Raw genomic sequence first — 20,406 nt, forward strand, 5'->3', positions numbered from 1 at the left:
AAAAGAGATTACTTTTAAAATGGGGGTCATTTAATATAATTTCACAAAAAATAAAGGTTATTTTGGGGATTATAAAGTGTCAATAGTGAAAATATTATACTACGTTTGAAAAGGCGTGTGATAGAATACGAATCGAATTTTAATTCTGGGAATAGAAATTATATGTTTTTACAGCAATTTTTTAATTTAATTAATTAATTAATTTTAAACTATTAAATCAAGACCAAGACTTACAGAAAGTCCAATATTTTGATAAATAGATTAGAAAATTAATTGCAAAAAGTTGAAATAAAAGTGTGAAATCTAGAAATCAATCAGATAATTAATTACTCATCTTCTAGAATAATTTGGTCATTGGTTAACTGATATGTTTATCTATGTGTAAACATTATAATATAATTAATTAGATGAGATAAGTGTGTTATTTTCTATAATCAATGTTCGTGTCAACACATAAACAATCACCTCAGTTGGGACCGAAAACATTTATCAGGTACACTAGTGACTTTACTTTGACCATAAACATTAACCCAATAAGATTTGCTAAAAAGAAGTATAATAATTAAATAATTAAATCCTGCCTAGAACAGGCAATTTGCTCTCTTTTGAATCTTATGATATAATAGTTTCGGTCAATGTTTTAAAACCCAACCCCGGGTGAAAACTGGAAAAGTTGTTGGGTCCTAGGCTGACCAGTTTAATCAGTTTGTTCGGCGGTCAAACTGGTTGACAAAAACTTTTAAATTCAATAAATACACTTCTAAAAATTACAATTAAATCCCTATAGGTTTGAAATTTAGCAAACACACCTCAAATACAAATCGTCTAACGATTGGTTGGCAGCAACGACACCCCAGATGCAACCCCAATAATCCCTTGAGCCCATTCCACTTAAAACATACCCAAGATCTAACCGAAATAGGTTCGATTTTGGCCAAATCTCATCGACATTGGCGTCAGCACTCCAGACCAGATCTCATCGATGCCAACATTGACAACCCTCCCACATCACTCATAAATTACTCCTCTCTTCCTCCCTACCAAAACCACCTCACTCCACTACCGTTAGCCTCGCTAATCACCGGCAAAAGCCGATTGTTGCCGCTGCCAATTTTGTTCGATTTTTGGTCGATTTACTCACCGAAAATCAACTCCGTCGCCACCATTGCATTCGTCAACACTTTCTCTTCAAATGCCCCAACATCCCGGTCATCAATTGTTTACCGATCATCCTCTCAAATCCTAGGGTTTTGAGTGAATAGGAAAAATATAAACCTAGCCTGTTGAACCTTCAAGGTCCCAGTTAAACTGGTCGAGCTGGGTCAGGTTTTAAAACATTAGTTTCAGTAAATAAAATTCAGAAATTTAATATGATCATATAATTTAAGCTAAACAATACATTTTGAATGACACGTAATTATATTAAGGATATCTTAAACTATGTCTCTTCTATAAGTTATCGTTGAATATTAAAACCATAATTTGTTGACATAATATAAGTTCATAGTTAGAATAAATAGTTCATGGTAAAAAGCTACTATGTACACATTTTTTTTTTTTTAATTATAAATCCCAATATCTAACAATAAATTTTTTAACTACTTTTGAATATTTGAATAATTTGATAAAGACTCTTAAATATATTACTCAAAAAGTCATGAGTTCGAGTCTCTCTTTGATTGCTAATAGGAATGGTTATTGAAACTCTTACTTAACTAGTAGTTTCAAGATCCTGAGAAATTAGTTAAAATACACGTAAACTGACCCGAGCACTCCTGATCATAAAAGAATAAAATAAAGCATCAATGTTGTGATTACTTGTATGAACTAACATGTAAAATATAACTCAAAAACAATTGTTTTGGTCGTCATGATCACCTTCTTAAATCTTAGAAGTCAGAGGATTTAAACCTAAGACCGTGCGTCTTAATCACACATCATAATGCTCGTCCTACCATTTAAGCTACTCAAAGATGGGTTATTCATTCTGAACTTGAGCATGCAGATACAGGATTTGCACCAAAAAGAAAATAAAAATATTTCTAAAAGTAGAACCCATGATTCCCAAATCATATACATAATAGAAAAATGAATTACATTGAGCCCAAATTTACATAGCATGTTTTCAAGAAAATATAATTCACCCTTCACCTACAATTTCCATAAATTTACAGACATTGGAGCAGCCTATGACTGCACTAACCACAATACTTTTTTTTTTTTTTTTAATTCTTACTATCATACATATTCTGTATCATTCTCTTAAACTTTAGTGTGCAGCGCAATTTAAGAATGAAGAACATTTATGATACTTACCGATACAAATGTGACTCCATAGAACTTTGATTTAGAGAACATAGCTTTCTACAGGATGATATCACATGGGATTCTCCTATCTGTTTTTGGATTGTAAGAAATAATCAGCAATGGAAGAACCTCGTTTAACTATATTAGGTCGCTTATGTGGCCGGAGCCAGGCTCGGATTTCATCTTGGATTTATGGGGTTAATTCATCAATCACAGTGGGGTCAATCTCTTCAATCCTGTAATTCCATGCTTCACTTGTTTGTTGAATTTGATCTGAACTGGACCTGCCACTGTTTGTTGCAGTCTCCGCTAAAAAACTCTCTATTGGCTCCTGAACTTGAATCAATTTTGAACAGCAATCGCCTGTGAATTGAAAAGTGCACCAGATTAAGCACCCGGGAGTGAAAAAAGAATACCTAAATATAACTTAGAAGTGGGATCATATACCTACTGTAGCTTTAGCATTTTGAGAAGTTTCAACGTCCTCCTGCTTCCATGATGAGCAAGAAGGATTCTGGCTCTTAAAGAAATTCAAGATTGAAGATGTTCCCTAACACACCATAACCAATAAAACAGTAAGCAATTATCTCATTTATACTAACTTATTGCCAAAATCCAAAAAAAAATCCTAATAGTTGGTCCAAACTTGAACAGCAAGGTCACTTTTAATTAGTTCCCTTCTCATTTTCTAGTTTATTTTTAATTCAGCCCTGCTTTATGTGAAGCAGGTTACATATATATAACTTTTACAATCAATTCATACTCACAAATTTGCATCACAACAAAAGGGCCCAAAATTCTCAGTATCTATACTACCACTATTCCTCATGCCAAGTAAGATTTGTTCATAAAAGCTATTAGTAAGAACATTTTGTCCATCTGGAAGTTCTGCAAATTCATCTAACTTCTGCCAATAATAATACTCAAATCTTTCTAACTCTTATATATTTTATCAATGGCAGATTTCCAAAGATCTTCCATCATTCAAAATCCACATGTTTAATTACATAAGTTTTCTCCATAATTAAACTTGGCACAAATGCCTCTGTTACCCACAACTAATGACCAAAAGCATTCCACGCTCTGGAATGAATATTCAAGTAATAAGTTGTTACAAATTTGAGCAATTTTTGGCAACCCGGATTATGACTAACTTCATAAACCAACATTAAACAGTCATTACAGACAAAAATCACATTATTTGTCCAATAACCACAAAAACAACAATCAAATTGCCAAACACCATCAATTTTATGAATCAAAATATTGAAACTTGAAAAGAAATTTTCATCGAACACAAAAACTTTACTAGATAGTACACACATGATTGCAGTATGATATAATAAATAGCAATAAATGTAGAGAAAACAGAAGAAAACAGTTGAACCTTGTCTTTCAAAGAACTTCTCTTTTGTTCCTGCCGCTTCAAATTAGTCATGATAGGTTTAATCCTGGAGTCATCAGAATGAACCTGATCCCTCTGTTGCTTACTTTGGTTCAGTCCTGAAAAGCTTTCACTTCCTAAATGAGTAGTTGGCCTTGGTTACAATGAAACTAAAATCTAACGAGGTAAGTGGGAGAGTTATGAGCAATGGTAAATAAGTTACTACCTGAGCAAGAGAATGGTGAAACTTCTGGGGTGAAGCTACATGATGCCTGCTGTATACTGGAGCAAGATTGATCCTACACAGACCAAGAATCTCACATTAGAATCAGACAATAAGAATGATGAACTTATTGTGGTTTCTTGATCTTTCTTTTGTCCTGTTTTTTAATCAAAGTCTGAAGCTTCAAATCCTGATGACAAGTAGGATGGGGACAAAATATTGGATTAAGACAGCAAAACTTTTGTTCCGGCCATTTCTGATTTGACCTTCAACAGACTGAAGCAGGCCTTCCAAATAGCATATAAGTTAATAAATTTTTTTACAAAATCCAACTAACAGTTGTATATGCGACAGTAGAACCTCAATAAGATTAGAATTCCCATAACAACATATTAACATCAAAGAAGCTGTTCTCACTTCTTGTTGACCCAAACCAGCTACAGAAAGTTTCATTCGCACTTCTTCACTAGGGAACTTGACTTGTGGCTCAGTTGGATTCAGTTCTGAATAGCTTTCACTGCCTGAATGAAAAGGACTTACTAGGTACTCAATAATTAATGATATAGAAATGAGAGTCATTAAAATTAAAAACACCTGAAGGTGACAACGGTGCGATATTTCCGGCAAAGGTATCAGGTGATTGCTTTAAAGAAGAATCAGATGCATCTTGGCCATGGAAATAGAATTCGATATGCAATTACCAACGAAGGATTGAGTAACATTCTTAGATTGTAAACTCGGAAAAAGAATGGCCCGAGTAGCTCTTAAGCTCTTCAAGAGTTCTGCAACTTTCTCAGAATGTTGAGTGTCAATAAATGAAAAATGTCGAACAGTTTGGGCAATATGCTTGGGTGCTAGACTATCCCTTGAGCATTCTCTTGGTGTCACGGATATTGCAAGATCGTGTATAAGGTCAGGCATTTTAAAGGTCAAGCCATAACCATTATCTTCAATATCCTGAAAGAAACACCTTGAAAATAATTCACACAAACACACGATCGCTTAAGCGATTTAGTATCTCGCTTAAACGACCCAGTATACATAAACCATAATCACTTAAGCGATATACCAAGTCGCTTAAGCGATCATGGCTAATTTCCTTTTGTACTCTACATTGATTCATTCTCAAATACAGGATTGCTTAAGAGATGTCATGCCTTGCTTAAGTGATCCAGTATACATAAGCCTTGATCGCTTAAGCGATAGACCACGTCACTTAAGCGATCAAGGCTAATTTCCTTTTGTACTCCATTAATTTTCTCAAATACAGGATCACTTAAGCGATATCATACCTCGCTTAAGAGATCCAGTATACATAAGCAATGATCGCTTAAGCAATATACCACGTCACTTAAGCGATCAAGGCTAATTTCCTTTTGTACTTAGAATAATTCATTCTCAAATACACTGGATCGCTTAAGCGATATCCCACATCACTTAAGTGACCATGGCTAATTTCCTTTATACTTAATAATCACTCTAAATCACGGATCGCTTAAGCGATGTGGGCTGTCGCTTAAGTGATCTGGTGTACATAAGCCTTGATTACTTAAGCAATCTGGTGTACATAAGCCCTGATTGCTTAAGCGATAAAGACAAATTTCCTTTTGTACTTGGAATAATTCATTCTCAACTACAGGATCGCTTAAACGATTTCATATCTTGCTTAAGTGATCCAATATGCATAAGTCGTGATCGCTTAAGCGATAACCCGAGTCGCTTAAGCGATCAAGGCAAATTTCCTTTTATACTTGGAAAATTCATTCTCAAGTATAGGATCGCTTAAGCGATGTCTTCTCTCGCTTACGCGATCCAGTGTACATAATCCTTGATCGCTTAAGCAATCTCCCACGTTGCTTAAGTGATCAAGGAAAATTTCTTTTTGTAGTTAGAATAATTCATTCTCAACTACAAGATTGCTTAAGCGATTTCAGATCTCGCTTAAGTAATCCTGTATGAATAAGCCATGATCGCTTAAGCGATAAACCGAGTCGCTTAAGCGATCAAGGCAAATTTCCTTTTGTATTTGGAATAATTCATTCTCAACTATAGGATCGCTTAGGCGATTTCAGATCTCACTTAAGCAATCCCGTATGAATAAGTCGTGATGGCTTAAGCGACAACCCACGTTGCTTAAGAGATCAAGGCAAATTTCCTTTTGTACTTGAAAATTTATTCTTAAGTACAAGATCGCTTAAGCGATGTCTTATCTCACTTAAGCGATCCAGTATACATAAGCCTTGATCGCTTAAGCGATATCCCTCATCGCTTAAGCGATCATAGCTAATTTCCTTTATACTTAATAATCATTCTAAATTAAGGATCGCTTAAGCAATATGGGCTCTCGCTTAAGCGATCCAGTATACATAAGTCGTGATCGCTTAAGCGATAACATACGTCGCTTAAGCAATCAAGGAAAATTTCCTTTTGTGCTTGGAATAATTCATTCTCAAATACAGGCTCACTTAAGCGATGTTTTATCTCGCTTAAGCGATCCAGTATACATAAGCCATGATCACTTAAGCGATATCCCGCGTCGCTTAAGCGATCAAGGCTAATTTCCTTTGTACTCTACAATAATCATTCTCAAATTTAGATTTGGGTAGAAGAGAACTAGACAACTATGCAACTTAGTGAACATATCTTCTTCTTCTTCTTTATTCGAAACATAAAGATGTTAAGAGTTCAAGCAAGAAAATGGCTTCAGAGTTGAGATATGGACGAAAAAGAAGACGGTAAAATTTTTAGAGCATTGATAAATATTACACTCTTTTGAGATTCTTCTCAGTCTTATTTTAAAAAGAGTTGTATTTTAAGGAGTAAACAAAGTTTGAATGACTAGTAAAAGATTGTTTGTGTAGATGGTTTTGCAAAGTTATAGCATCGTACATAAAACTAAATGATCTACGGTTATTCTATTACTGTTGTTAGTCCTTTTTTATTAAATATTTATTATTATTAATAATTTTTTTCATTTTAATAGAATGTGAAAGTAACACTTCAGTCTTTATCAGTCAGCAATGTACATAAAACTAAATGATCTACGGTTATTCTATTACTGTTGTTAGTCCTTTTTTATTAAATATTTATTATTATTAATAATTTTTTTCATTTTAATAGAATGTGAAAGTAACACTTCAGTCTTTATCAGTCAGCAATGTACATAAAACTAAATGATCTATTGTTATTCTATTATTTTTGTTAGTTCTTGGCAAGAAAATAATATATAAATAAATATAATATTTATATAAAATTGAACTCTGCAACCATCTTCTCTGCACTCTATAGACCGAGAGAGTGCCTGAATTTTTTAGAGTTTTTTACTATGAACAATAGCTCTTGTTGTCACAATAACTTTTTTAGTGCAACAGTTGTAACCTTATATAATATATTAAGCTTTTTGAAGATTTACTTTACTAAAAAAGTTCAAATGAAATTGAAAATTGCAGTAACCTTAGGCTTGGTGTGCTTTTTACAGCTCACTTGTGACTAATTTAGTAAATTGATTGATTTGACACGACAATTATTTTGATAATATTTAAAATGGATGAAAGTTAAAAATAATTAATTTTATTTAATATGATATAAAGAATTATTTATTCAAGCTTTTCAAAACACAAATGTAATGTCATCACACATTTACAAGATATAGTTGTTGTGCTGAAAAATTTTATTGTGATGGCAGGAACCGTATGTTTTAAAAAATTCATTTAAAACATACTTCACAACTATATCACCACCTCAGCAACTCAATGCACCTCTTCTAATGATTTCATCAATCAACTCATCAAAACTAACTTCTATACTCACTACAATTGATTTAACTTGTTTGTTCTTCCCAATCCACTTCCAGTAACTTTTTTCCTCCACCCATTCATCAAAATATTCAACACCCAAAATAACTTATCTCATGTCTAATAATAGCCAAATACCTATAATGCAAGAAAACAAAAATTATTAACTGATATATTAAGGGTTAATAGATTTTAAAAAGCATATGTAGAGTCACTTAAGCGATGTGGTGTATCACTTAACGGATCTGCTATATCACTTACTGGCTCGCTTAAGCAATCTGGTATAAATAAGCCTAATTGCTTAAGCAATCTTATTTCATATAACTGATCGCTTAAGCAATCTGCTGCCATATACCAAACTTAAAGAATATCGCTTAAGCAATCTGATACCATATACCTGATCGCTTAAGTGATCTATGATCTGTTGCATTATATGACATACCAGATCGCTTAAGCGATCCATCAGATCCAGAACACATTTTCAATCATCTCCACCTACAATCGGTGCTACCACTCCCAGCTACCCATAATGCAAGAAAATATCCAACAAATTTCACTCCTTTCAACTTGCATTACATCAAACACAACCCAACAACCTAAACAAGTAAATCAAAATCAAAATCATAATCCAAACCCAATCCATTATTAAATCTTTGTAAATCAAAATATAAAATGGAAAGGGGAGACACACATACCTAGACGAAATGTCAGGAGGAGGAGGAGGAGAATCCATGACGAAGAAGATGTTAATGGTAGAGGAAGAAGATAGTGTTAATGGCGGAAAGAAGAAGATGTACAGGAAGGAGGAAGAAGAAGATGCAGAGGAAGAAGAAGATGTTGACGAAGCTTAGAATAAACAGCAACTAGGGGAGGGATGCGTTAATGGCGGGAGGAAGAAGAAGAAGATGTTATGTTTGGGTTTGTTTGCAAGAATTTTAAGTTTTTGGGGATATATTATAATTTTTTACACAATGCTTCATTAATCCTAATTAAGCCATGATTAGAGTTTAATTGTTATTAGTTTGTCTTAGTAAAAAATAATGTCTTTTAGTAAAAATTAAAAAAATACATGGCCTTTTAATAAATTCAAGGCCAATATGGCTTTTTAATCATTTGCCCCGCTGATATTTCTAAAGGAGTGTTGCGTCAATGTTTGTGCTATGTAATGGAGAAAGAAAATTTTATTTGACCCCTATCTATGATATGGTATCAAGATTACCGTCTTAGTTTCATAAACTAACAGTATTACCCCTTCTTCGGTTCTTCCATTAACTTTAGGTGGCTTTCATTATTGTATTTAGTGTTTTTGTGTCAAATAATGAAATTTGAAATAAGAAGTTTGATTTTGTATTTTCAAAATTTATAAATGCATTTATTATCATTTTCCAAAAATATTTTTTTAGAAATTTGAAAAAATGGAAACACTGAAATATTTTCATGTTTTCCCCTTTAGAAAACAGATATGATAAATGAATAAATATTACAAATTTTGCAAGAAAAAAATAGAAAATGAAACGATAATGAACACTACCTACACTTTTGACACTCCTAAAACTATCGTTCCTAATATTCACAATTAGACAATTAAATTAACAAAGCAAGGGATGATATTTTTAAATTTTGACACTAGAAGGATAAGATAAATAGAAAATGAAAAAGAAGAAAACAATGAACACAACCTTAACTCGTAATTTTCAAAGTCGGACGTTAAATTAAAAACAACCAAAAAAACAAAAGGTGGTGTTGTTAGTTTTTGAAACTAGAGGGGTGAGATTTTCTTCAAACATAGATAAGGGGCTGTGGAAAGCCCCTCCAAAGTTGACGGCTGAATATTGAACGTTGAATAAGAAACAAGAGGAGTTGAAAAGTCAAAAACATTTATTGGCTACACCAACACCAACCTCATTGTGGGCATATTAGTCAAAGTATTTATTTATCAATTACGTCTCTCACATGCTTCAAATAATTCGGTGGTCTCTAGAATTTCTCTTCACACCTAATTTTCTTTTGTCATCTATTCAATTTATTAAATCATAGATTTTGAAGAAATTTATTATTCAGTTTCTAGAAGTTTTATCGTTGTTTTATTTGACTTTCACTATAGTGGTCGAATCTTAATAGGCGGGAGATTGAAGATGATAGTGTCTGAATCCCAATATTCAAGCAATGTCGAGCATTGTTTAATGTATTGTATTTAAGCTTATAGATTGATTATTCTGATTTGCATATTTTCTCATGAATGAAGCAAAACAACTAAATTTTATAAATGTCAAGGATTTCCTCAAATTCTAAACTGATTTATGGATAATTGCTAGATAAATAATATAAATGGTGGGGTTTGAGTAATATTTTATGTTTGATAAAGGGGGAAAAAATTCCAACCATTCAAGACTATTAGACATTATCTGGCTTTCATTATAGTGCTCAAATCTTGATATTTAGATAATGTCGAGCGATCTGGGGTTGGAGATTGAAGACGATAGTGTCTGAGACCCCATATTCGAGCAATGTAGAATATTATTTAATGTATTGTGTTTAAGCTTATACTACATATGAGCATGGTTTTAAAACCTGGCTAGGTCTAGCCGGTTCAACTGGTTGAATAAAAAACTGATGATCGAGTCGGGTCGGTTCGACTAAAAAACCAAAATTTTGAAATGACTTAGTTTGAATTGCAATTGGATCAGATTTTTTATTACAAACCGTCGGTCCAACTGATTCGACCCAACGGTTAAACCATTTTTTTTTATTTTTTATTTTTATTTTTTTATATGTCATGTTGATGTCAGAATAGTGTCATCACACTGACATCAACATGATGACATCACGGTTTGATCCGATGGTTGAATTGATTCAACCATCCAACCTGATGACCGGATGAACTGATCGGGTCATTTTCTGGGTCGGGTTTTAAAACTTTGCTGGTATGAGGACAATTTCATTAGATAATTGGAAGAAGAATATAGAGTTGAAAACTTTTAAAAAGAGGTTACTTTTCAATGCAAGAGAAAAATGATGGTCATTTATATTATTTCACAAAAAGTAAAGGTGGTTTTGGGAATTATAAAGATGTGAATAGTGAAATATTATACTACGTTTTCAAAGAACGTATTGTGATAGAATACAAATCGAATCTTAATTCTGGAAGGAGAAATTATGCCTTTACAGCAATTTTTGAATTTAATTAATTAATTAATTTTAAACTATTAAATCAAGACCAAGACGTATGGACAGAAAGTCCAATAATTTGATAAATAGATTAGAAAATTATTGGAAAAAAGTTGTAACAAAAGTGTGAAATTAAGAAATTAATCAGATAATTAATTACTCCTCTTCTAGAATAATTCCGTTACTGTTTATTCGATATAATTATCAATAAAAACAATTAAAATAATTAAACAATTAAAAAGAGTAATAATTTTTTCTTGTGAAAAATCTGATACCAGAAAGACACTCTGGCGAAAATTAGTTCATCACAAAGAAAAGAAAATTCACAACAAACAAACAAAAAATAATAATCTTCAACAATTCTCATCACCTGTAAAATTTTCATCTGAAACTCTCTTGCTGGCTTTCCTAGTTTCTCTCCAATATCTCTTTTTTCTTTTTTTTTTTTTTTTAACCGATGGGTCCAAGCCACGGTTTGTGCGCAACTTAATTAATCTCTGGAATCATTGAACACCCTACAAACCTAATAAATCAGATAAGTTACAAATGTAATAGGATAAGTCACAAACGTGATAAATGGCCACGTTGTATGACTCGAACACAATACTGGATGGTAACCCACAGTCTTACCATTCAGCCACGAGCCAAATGATTTTCTCTCCAATATCCTTGAAAACTAGAAAAATCGAAATATGATTAGTGGTTAATAATTGGAGAGTCATACTACACCTCCAAAGTTGGAATCCCAACTTCGGATTTTAACTCCCATTGATTATAAGATAATGAGATGAGAGAGTGTGTTACTTGCTATAATCAATGTTAGTGCCGACACATAAACAGTCACGTAAATTAGAATCCAACTTTGTATACATGGTATTGGCTATAATAGCAGCGAATATAATATTGGAACATTCAAAGCATTCTTCGATTTTCCCATAAATGAACTCTCACAATTAAAATGGGGCATGTTACAAGTTCATTCTAAAGAAACTGCAATTTTATGCCAATATAAACAACCTAAAAACACTCAACTCCGGCAAATCTTGATATACTATGTAGAGTTAAAATTTTAGAAGTAAGAAATAATCACAAAAGAAAATCAGAATACATAATACTGTATGTTGGATTAGTAACTTCAGAAAACAGAGGAAGTTCAAGCACCTGCATACAACTTTCTTGGCTTATAACAAAGTAAATAAGAAGACAGATTATGGTACCTAATTAATCATGATTCGTTGCCGAAATGTTGGTTTAGTCCAAAATAATCTCTGAGACATGAGCAGTCATCAAACAATCTTGTCTGCATCTTTCACTGAGTGCCGGAGAGTCTTGAATCTTTTTTTCTCGAAGAGCAGCGAGATATTGTATCCCTTCTGGTAAAGATGACAAACGCCGGCAACTTATAATCTCAAGTTTCTGAAGCGATGTGAGATTTTGGAACCACTCTGGTAATGCTTTTAAGCTGGGACATTTTTCAATCCGCATGTACTGTAAAGTAGTAGCAGATCCTTGAAGAATCAACTGAGGCAAATACTCTAATGCTGGTAAGTCAATGAGCATAAATGTTTGAAGGTTTAAATAAGTGTCTTCCTCTTGCAATTCCATCTTCAGATTAAGCTTTGGGCAATCCTGAATCACCAACTTCTCTAACCTGGTTAGTTTTTTCATACTGCATGGCAACGAGATCAAGCATCCACACTCTTGAATACATAATGTTCGGAGGGCTGTGAGGCTTTGCACGTCGAACAAGCTTAGTAAATTGAGGCAGTTATCCATGCACAAATATCGAAGAGACTTCAAACACTCTATACCATTCTCTGGTATATCCCGAGCAGCTGTGGTTAATTCTAAATATCTGAGACTGCTCATGTATTTGATATTAGAAGGCAACCCATGAAGAAGTGAACAACCAAGAAGTCTCAAGGTTTGTAAACTGTGAAGCTTACAAATTGATTCAGGGAGTTCTGTCAAAAAGATATTATCTGAGAGGTCAAGATATCTCAAATGTTTCAATGTACCAATAGAATCTGGCAAAGCAAAATGAAGTATGGAGCTTAAACTTAGCAGCCGTAGGTACTTTGAGAAACACATCTTAAGAAAAGATTCAGTTAAAAACCCGTAGTCTTCTCTTGGGAAAAAAATGGTCCGAACAGAATCTGTGTTACTTGAAAGTTTTGGAGATTCATCCTTATAGAAGTGAGTATCCACGAATGAGAAATGTCGAACTCTTCTATCTACATTTTGGGTTTCGGATTTTACCACCAAACACTCTCTTTCTGCTACTGATACTGCAAGATCATGTACAAGATCATGCATTTTAAAAGTAAAATAAAAACCGAAATCCTCAACATCTTGAAAGAAGCACCTTGACAAAAACTCCTTCAAGTACCGCAGACCAGCATCTTCCAACTCTTCATTTCCATATGGGATCACAAGTCCAAGCGCCATCCAAAAATGGACCAAATATCTGCTGTCAAAATGATAATCCTTGGGAAATAAGGAGCAATATGAAAAGCATCGTTGCAACTGAGAGGGCAGACGATCATAACTCAATTTCAATGCTGGTAAGATGTCATCCTCCCTTTGTTCTAGCCTCCATATGTCATTGTCTTTTATGAACAACCAATCACTTTCATCTGTTTTTGTACAAAGTAAACTTCCTAAAGTTCTCACTGCTAGAGGAATCCCTCCACTTGTTTCTACAATTTCACCACCAAATTTAATAAGGTTTGGATACTTTTTCTCTTCTCCATCTACGAATGCCCATTTGAAAAACAATGACATACAATCCTTATGAGGAAGACCGTTTAAGATGTATGGTGGAACAGTTCCCATAACTGAAGCAACTTGGTTACTACGTGTAGTGACCACTATCTTACTTCCATATGCACCTCCCATCAATAATTCTCTCAGTTGAATCCATCTCACACGATTTTCATTCCATACATCATCTAATATGAGCAAAAATTTCTTACCGCTCACAGTGTCTCGCAAGCGAACTTGCAATTGGTCGGTTGTTAACTTGACACAGTTTTCACCAGTGCAGATTGAATAATTTCTCTCATCAACCTCGTAAGATCAAAGTCTTCGAATACACAAACCCATATTTTTAATGCAAAATGCAGATGTACCCTCTCATCATTGTACACCACTCTAGCAAGAGTAGTTTTGCCAAGACCTGCAATTCCAACTATTGGAAGAATGGAGATATTTCCAACATCACATGGCTGAAACAAAAAATTTATGATGTTTTCTATATCACTGTCTCTTCCAATCACATCAGAAGCATGAGCAAAGGAGTGGATCATTGCCCTCTCTCTTGGAAGAACACACCTAATATCAACACTTACACGCGCAGTGAGATGCAATTTAGACTTAGCAGCTGCCATCACATCTAGCCTCTCTCTAATCTCTTTGATTTTACGACCGATTTTCAAACGAAATGCAACAGGATTAGAACTTGAAAATAAGGTGCTCACCTTTCTTTTGGAGCTCGCTCTAATCCCTTGGCTTCCTTTAATTACTTTTCTCCTAAGAGAATCACATTCAACTTCATCCAATACATCCTCAGCATCATAAAATATATCTTTAAGCTTCCCAAGCCAAATAGAGAGCTCATGATTCTTTATCTGCTTCTCCTCAGCATCCAAGAGCACAGCTTTGATTATGGACAAGGTTTCTTCAAGCTTTCTTAAATCCTTTCGAAGAGCCCAGGACAACTTCAGTTGTCGATTAGCAAGGAAGCTTATCTTCAATAAAATGCCAGCTGCAATTTGGAACAGAAAATATTCTGCCATGTTCTTTGAGTTTGAAAGAAAGGAAAGAGAGGGATAATGAGTTAGCTGATAGATTATGATGGACTTGTTCCTGGAGAATTTCAACTTTGAACAATTGAAGAAATTATGAACTTCATGAAAGCGTTGACTTCGACTAAAACGGGCACCCAGGAAGATATGTTACAAGAATATTAAATTATTATCAGAAGCATATAAGATATCTTCTGAAAAGTACAACCAACATCATTGCATCATCTAATTGGAGATGTCAACTAGGAAACTAGTAGAAAATTCGATTAAAACAAACCACATTCTAACTTCCAAGCAGGTCAGCATGAACCATCATCAAGCATGAAGAATCTTCTAAAACTTTAAAATTAATTTGGAGAAAAAACCACACATGATAAGCTATATAACAACTAACTTAGGAAGTATTAATTCATTCAGGTAAAGACAAAGCAACTTTTTTGATAGATTGAAACGAATGATAAGTCAAAAACAACTTTTGTTGTGTAATAATCTAATAGTACTATCAAAAGCCACTTTATTAGTCATAAATTATCTAGCATGCTATTCCATACCAGCCTGCTAGATTTAATTCTAGATCATATTAGCACTAAAAATCATGGAAAATGAATTATCTAAGCTGTCTAAATTTTTGAAAGTGACATACTAGACTAGATGGTCTAATATTAAGCTACATGGACCATTAATGGTCAAGCATTTTGAAAGAAGATATAGGGTCTAGAGTGCAAAAGTGACTAGACTATGCAAGATGCGGTTTAGCACGATGTTAAACGATACTAGGGATACTATTTGCAGGGCATAATGATTAGATTACTGCTAAATTAGTTATTTGCATCTAAGTTTCTAGAAGTGGCTACCCATGTTCAACAAACTATTTGATGAACTCTTTTTTGAAATTGCCATTAACAACTTCATAATAAAGGAAATTAAAAAAAAAAAAAAAAAAAAAAAAGGGAAAATACGAACCAACACGACACAAATAAATCCAACTTATGAATCATACTAGACTAATATATTTGAACAAACCAATAATTCCCAGATCTGGAAAAAGAAACAGGTGTTAGATTGAGCCCACATAACAACTTGCTATCATGAACTACTGCTCACCCTAACCTACATTTCCATATCAACTAATTCAACAAGTTCATCGAAGATAACCTTAAATATAAGCACAACTGTTTAGTAACTAAAACAATTTATAAAAACTGCAGCAGCCACAGCCTTTCGCTGCACTAACCACAACATCAAATTCTTTTACCATCTCATACATGTTTTCTATCATTCTCTCTCATATTAGTGCAATATGCAGTTTAAGAAAGAATGAAGAACATTTATGATACTTACAGATACAACTGTAACTCAATTTGGCTCTACCATCTTCTGGCTCTTGTAACGGTCACATGAAAAATCAAATACAAAATCAAGCAGCACCAGATTTCTTAACTTTGAGAGAGTACACAACTTTCTACAGAAAGATAACACTTGGGAATGCCCCATCTATATTTGGATGGTAAGAAGTAATCAGCGATGGAAGAACCTTGTTTAACCATATCAAGTCTCTCCTTTGGCCAGAGCCAAGCCTGAATTTCTTGAATTTGTGGGCATAATCCATCAATCACAGTGGGGTCAATATCCTCAATCTTGTTGAATTTGATCTTAAGTATACCTGCCACTGCTTATCGCACTCTCTGGTAAAAAACACACTATTGGTTGCTGAATTTGAATAAATTCCGAACAGTAGTCACCAGTGGATAGAAAACTGCAACTGATGGAGCACTGGAGAGGAAAAAGAATAGGCAGTTATAACATAGAAGTGGGATCATACCTAAGGACAATGGAGCTTTAACATTTTGAGTAGTTTCAACATGCAAGAAGAATTCTGGCACTTAAAGAGAAAACAGAAAAATCCAAAAGAGAAAACAATAAAACAATTACATTAAAGCTGAAATATTATATACACTAACTTATTAACAAAATCCAAAAGCCATACTAATAGTTGGTCCAAACTTTAATAGCAAGGTTACTTTTAATTAATTCCCTTCTCATTCTCTATCTTCTTTTTAATTCACCTGTGATATATGAAAAGTAGGCTATACATATACATTACTGTTACAAACAATTCATACTCACAAATTTGCATCACAACAAAAAGGCCATAAAATATTCTTCCTCTATACTGCTATCATTCCTCATCTGCACGTAAGATTTGTTCATAAAAGCTATTAGTAAGAAAAATTCATTTTTTTCATCTTGACTTTCCGCAAATTCATCTTACTTCTGTCTAAAATAATTACTCGGAGTTCTGTAATTTATATATCTTCTCAAACAAAATATAAATTTTAGAAGATTTTCCATCAATCAAATTCCACATGTTTAATTAGCTAAGTTTTATCCTTAATTCAACTTGGCTCAAATGCCTCTGACACCCACAACTAATGACCTAAAGAATTCCACATTCTGGAATGAATATTCAAGTAATAAGTTGTTTCGAAGTTGAGCTATTTTTGGCAACTCAAAATACAACTTAACATCATAAACCAACACTAAACAGCCAATTACAAATAAAGATCAGATTATTTGTCCAATAACCACAAAAATAATCATGACATTCCCAAACATCATCAATTTAATGAATCAATATTGAAACCTGAAAAGAATTTTTCATCCAACACAAAAACTTTACAGGTAGTAGACACATGATTGCAGTATGATACGATAAATAGCTATAAATCAATAAAGATAACAATAGTGAGCCATTGAACCTTGTCTTTCAATGCATTTCTGTTTTGTTCCTGCCACTTCAAATTAGTCATGACAGGCTTAATCCTGGAGTCATCAAAATGAGTCTGATACCTCTGTTGGTTATGCTGGTTCAGTCCTTAACAGCTTTCAGTTCCTGAATGAACAGTGGGCCTTATTTACAATGAAACAAAAATCTAACAAGGTAAAGGGAGAGAGTTTTGAGAAATAGTTAATGCAAGTTACTACCTGAGCAGGATAATGGTAAAATTTCTATGGTGAAGCTACATGATGCCTGCTGTAAAGTAGAGCAAGATTGATCCTAAACAGATAAGAATCTCACATTAGAATCAGACAATAAGAATGATAAACTCATTGCAATCTATTTTTCTTTATCAGAACCAGACAATAAGAGAATTAAAGCTTCAAATCTTGATGATGAGTAGGATCGGACACAAATATTGGTTAAATCAATGTTTTGAGACCTGGCCCGGTCAGGCATCCAGGTCCCGGGCTGTGCCAGTCGGACCGGTCAATCTTTCCACTTTCAAGATAATCCCCACCCTCCATTCCTCTTCTTTGCTTCAGTCTAATCCAATCCTCTTTCAGCACTCACTCTTCCTCTCACGGACAAAAATACAAACACACAGAGAGCTTCAAACTCTCCATCAATGGCGTCTCTCTAGCAAACCCCAATGGCTCTCTCCCTCCATTCCTCTCCTTTGTTTCAGCCTCCACCCTCCATTTCCCTCTTAGCCGTAATCCAATCCTCTTTCAGCACTCACTCTTCCTCTCACACACACAAAAACACAAACAGACAGAGAGCCTCAAGCTCTCCATCAATGGCGTCTCTCCACTCTCCAGAAAACCCCTACCGCTCTCTCCCTCCAATCCAATCTCTTTTCCCCCTCCCTCTGCCTCACGAAAACCCATTCATAGGTTTAAGAAAATGGACTAGCTTCATAGTAGGAATCCCATCACTTGTTGGTGGGACCATCCACACTTGTCTCACTTCAACACCAACTTGTACAACTTCCTCTGTTGATGAAGCTCACAAATGAAGCTTAAAAAACCCACTCTTGAAATGGGTTTGTGGGTTTCTTTGTGAGCAAGGGAGAGCAAATCAAGGGACAAGGAACAGTCTTGAAGATTAAAAAAAAAAAAATGAAAGGTCTTTACAGGAGAGAGAAAAATGTGGGCTCTTCATCTTTTGTGTCAGTATAGGGTTCTTCATCTTTTGCTTCAAAAGAGAAAGAAGTGAGGAGTAATGGAAGTCTGGAAGTCTAGAAGTAAAGTAGAATAGTCCCACCAATAATTAGTGACCTGGTTTGGGTCACAGACCGGCAGTTTGATACTATTCCGCCAGTCCGACCGCGGTTCAAAACGGGTCTTAGTGCATTAGCGGGTTTAGCATTGAACTGGACCGGAGTTGTATCCGGTTCCCAGTCGAACCAGCCGGTCTCGTACGGTCCGGGTTTCAAAACAGTGGGTTATATTAATACAGTGAAATGTATAGATAGAGTGCCAAATTTTTGTCCTTGTCATTTCAAATCTGAGCTTTAAATTGACTCATACAGGCCATCCAAACTACATATAACTTAAAATAAAAATATTGAAAAACAGTTGCTACAAAAGTGTGAAATTACATTATGAATAATCTAGAGGGAGTGAAGGGTTCTATGATCAAGAGCTGATTAGATTTAGGATGAGAATTGTTTAATATAAAAACTCACCAACTTACAAATTAATCGGATAAACAATTAATTATGATGCACAATAATTTGTCGTCATTCATTCAATATTATTATCAATCAAACCAATAAAAACAATAAATAAAGAGACCACAACCATAACCAAATATTTTTAAAATGAAAAAACTTATACGAAAAAACCAGTAGCAATAATAGTTCATCACAAAGAAAAACAAATTCACAACGAAAAAGAATTCAATAACTCTTATATACATTCAAATTGTTTTGAGAAAAATTCTCTTCACCAGTATAATTTTTTGAAATTCTCTAGCTGGCCTTTCCGCTTTTTTTTCTCTCCAATAACCATGGAAAATAGAAAAATTAGAATATGATTAGTTGTCACATATGAACGTGAGATTGTTTACTTATGTGTGTATATATGTATGTATATAGATTTGGGAACTATACCAAATTTCTAAACTGATTTTAGAGCCAATTCTAAACACTAATAATGTTTTCCGTTTCCAAATTCAGAAGCATAACTTGGGAGCAACATAGCGAGTACTGAAGGTTGTACTAATAACTTCAGACATGCACCGTATACAATTATCCTGGCTTATAACAAAGTAAATAAGAAGCAAATTGTAGTACCTAATTAATCATAAAATGCTTGTTTAGTCCAAATGAATCTCTGGGACATGAGCAGTCATCAAACAATCTTTTCTGCATCTTTCACTGAGTGCCGGCGAATCTTGAATCTTTAATTCTTGAAGAGCAGTCAGGTGTTGTATCCCTTGCGGTAGAGACGATAAACCCGGGCAACTTATAATCTCAAGTTTCTGAACTGATGTGAGATTTTGCAGCCACTCTGGTAGTGCTTTTAAGCGGGGGCATTTTTCAATCCGCATGTACCGTAAAGTATTAGCAGATCCTTGAAGTATCAACAGGGGCAAATCAACTAATGCTGGTAAGTCGATAATAATAAATGTTTGAAGGCTCAAGCAGGGGTCTTCCTCTTGCAATTCCATGTTCAGATTAAGCTTTGGACAATCCCAAATCACCAACTTCTCTAACCTGGTTAGATACTTCATACCATGTGGCAATGAAGTCAAGCATGCACTATCTCGAATATATATTGTTTGGAGGCTTGTGAGTTTTTGCATGTCTTCAAACAAACTTACAAGATTGAAGCAGTTATTGATGTACAAATATCGAAGAGACTTCAAACACCCTATGACATCCTCTTGTAGTTGCTGAACACATGTGGTTATCTCTACATATCTGAGACTGATCATTA

The 20,406-nt window shown here is 34.2% G+C and overlaps 2 protein-coding genes and 2 long non-coding RNA genes across 4 annotated transcripts; all 4 read right to left on the reverse strand.

Moving 5' to 3' along the window:
• Positions 1-3,729: 3,729 nt before the first annotated feature.
• LOC116112369 lies at positions 3,730-4,355 on the reverse strand. Its single transcript, XR_004125228.1, has 3 exons — positions 4,332-4,355; positions 3,918-3,990; positions 3,730-3,810 (listed from the first exon to the last, which is right to left on the reverse strand). It is a non-coding gene; the product is annotated as an uncharacterized LOC116112369 (long non-coding RNA).
• A 7,772-nt stretch (positions 4,356-12,127) lies between these two features.
• On the reverse strand, positions 12,128-13,774 carry LOC116112335 (disease resistance protein RGA2-like). Its single transcript, XM_031398484.1, has one exon. It carries the CDS (start codon positions 13,772-13,774, stop codon positions 12,128-12,130), a length of 1,647 nt encoding a protein of 548 aa, XP_031254344.1.
• Positions 13,510-14,843, reverse strand: LOC116112368 (putative disease resistance protein RGA3). The gene is made up of 2 exons (XM_031398507.1): positions 14,187-14,843; positions 13,510-14,020 (listed from the first exon to the last, which is right to left on the reverse strand). Exons 1-2 carry the CDS (start codon positions 14,671-14,673, stop codon positions 13,986-13,988), a joined length of 522 nt encoding a protein of 173 aa, XP_031254367.1. The 5' UTR covers positions 14,674-14,843; the 3' UTR covers positions 13,510-13,985.
• Positions 14,844-15,875: 1,032 nt separating this feature from the next.
• On the reverse strand, positions 15,876-18,989 carry LOC116112370. Its single transcript, XR_004125229.1, has 3 exons — positions 17,668-18,989; positions 17,442-17,575; positions 15,876-16,455 (listed from the first exon to the last, which is right to left on the reverse strand). It is a non-coding gene; the product is annotated as an uncharacterized LOC116112370 (long non-coding RNA).
• Between the last annotated feature and the right edge of the window lie 1,417 nt (positions 18,990-20,406).

This window comes from Pistacia vera, unplaced genomic scaffold (assembly GCF_008641045.1).
Source record: "Pistacia vera cultivar Batoury unplaced genomic scaffold, PisVer_v2 Contig660, whole genome shotgun sequence".
Taxonomy (NCBI): Eukaryota; Viridiplantae; Streptophyta; class Magnoliopsida; order Sapindales; family Anacardiaceae; genus Pistacia; species Pistacia vera.

Excerpts from the sequence above, each read along its gene's own strand:
- LOC116112335 (XM_031398484.1), bottom strand. The coding sequence starts at position 13,774 with ATGGGAGGTGCATATGGAAGTAAGATAGTGGTCACTACACGTAGTAAC.
- LOC116112368 (XM_031398507.1), bottom strand. The coding sequence starts at position 14,673 with ATGGCAGAATATTTTCTGTTCCAAATTGCAGCTGGCATTTTATTGAAG. Across the intron at positions 14,021-14,186 it reads TGTTCTTCCAAGAGAGAGGG|CAATGATGAGAGGGTACATC; the intron begins CAATGATCCACT and ends TAGAGTGGTGTA.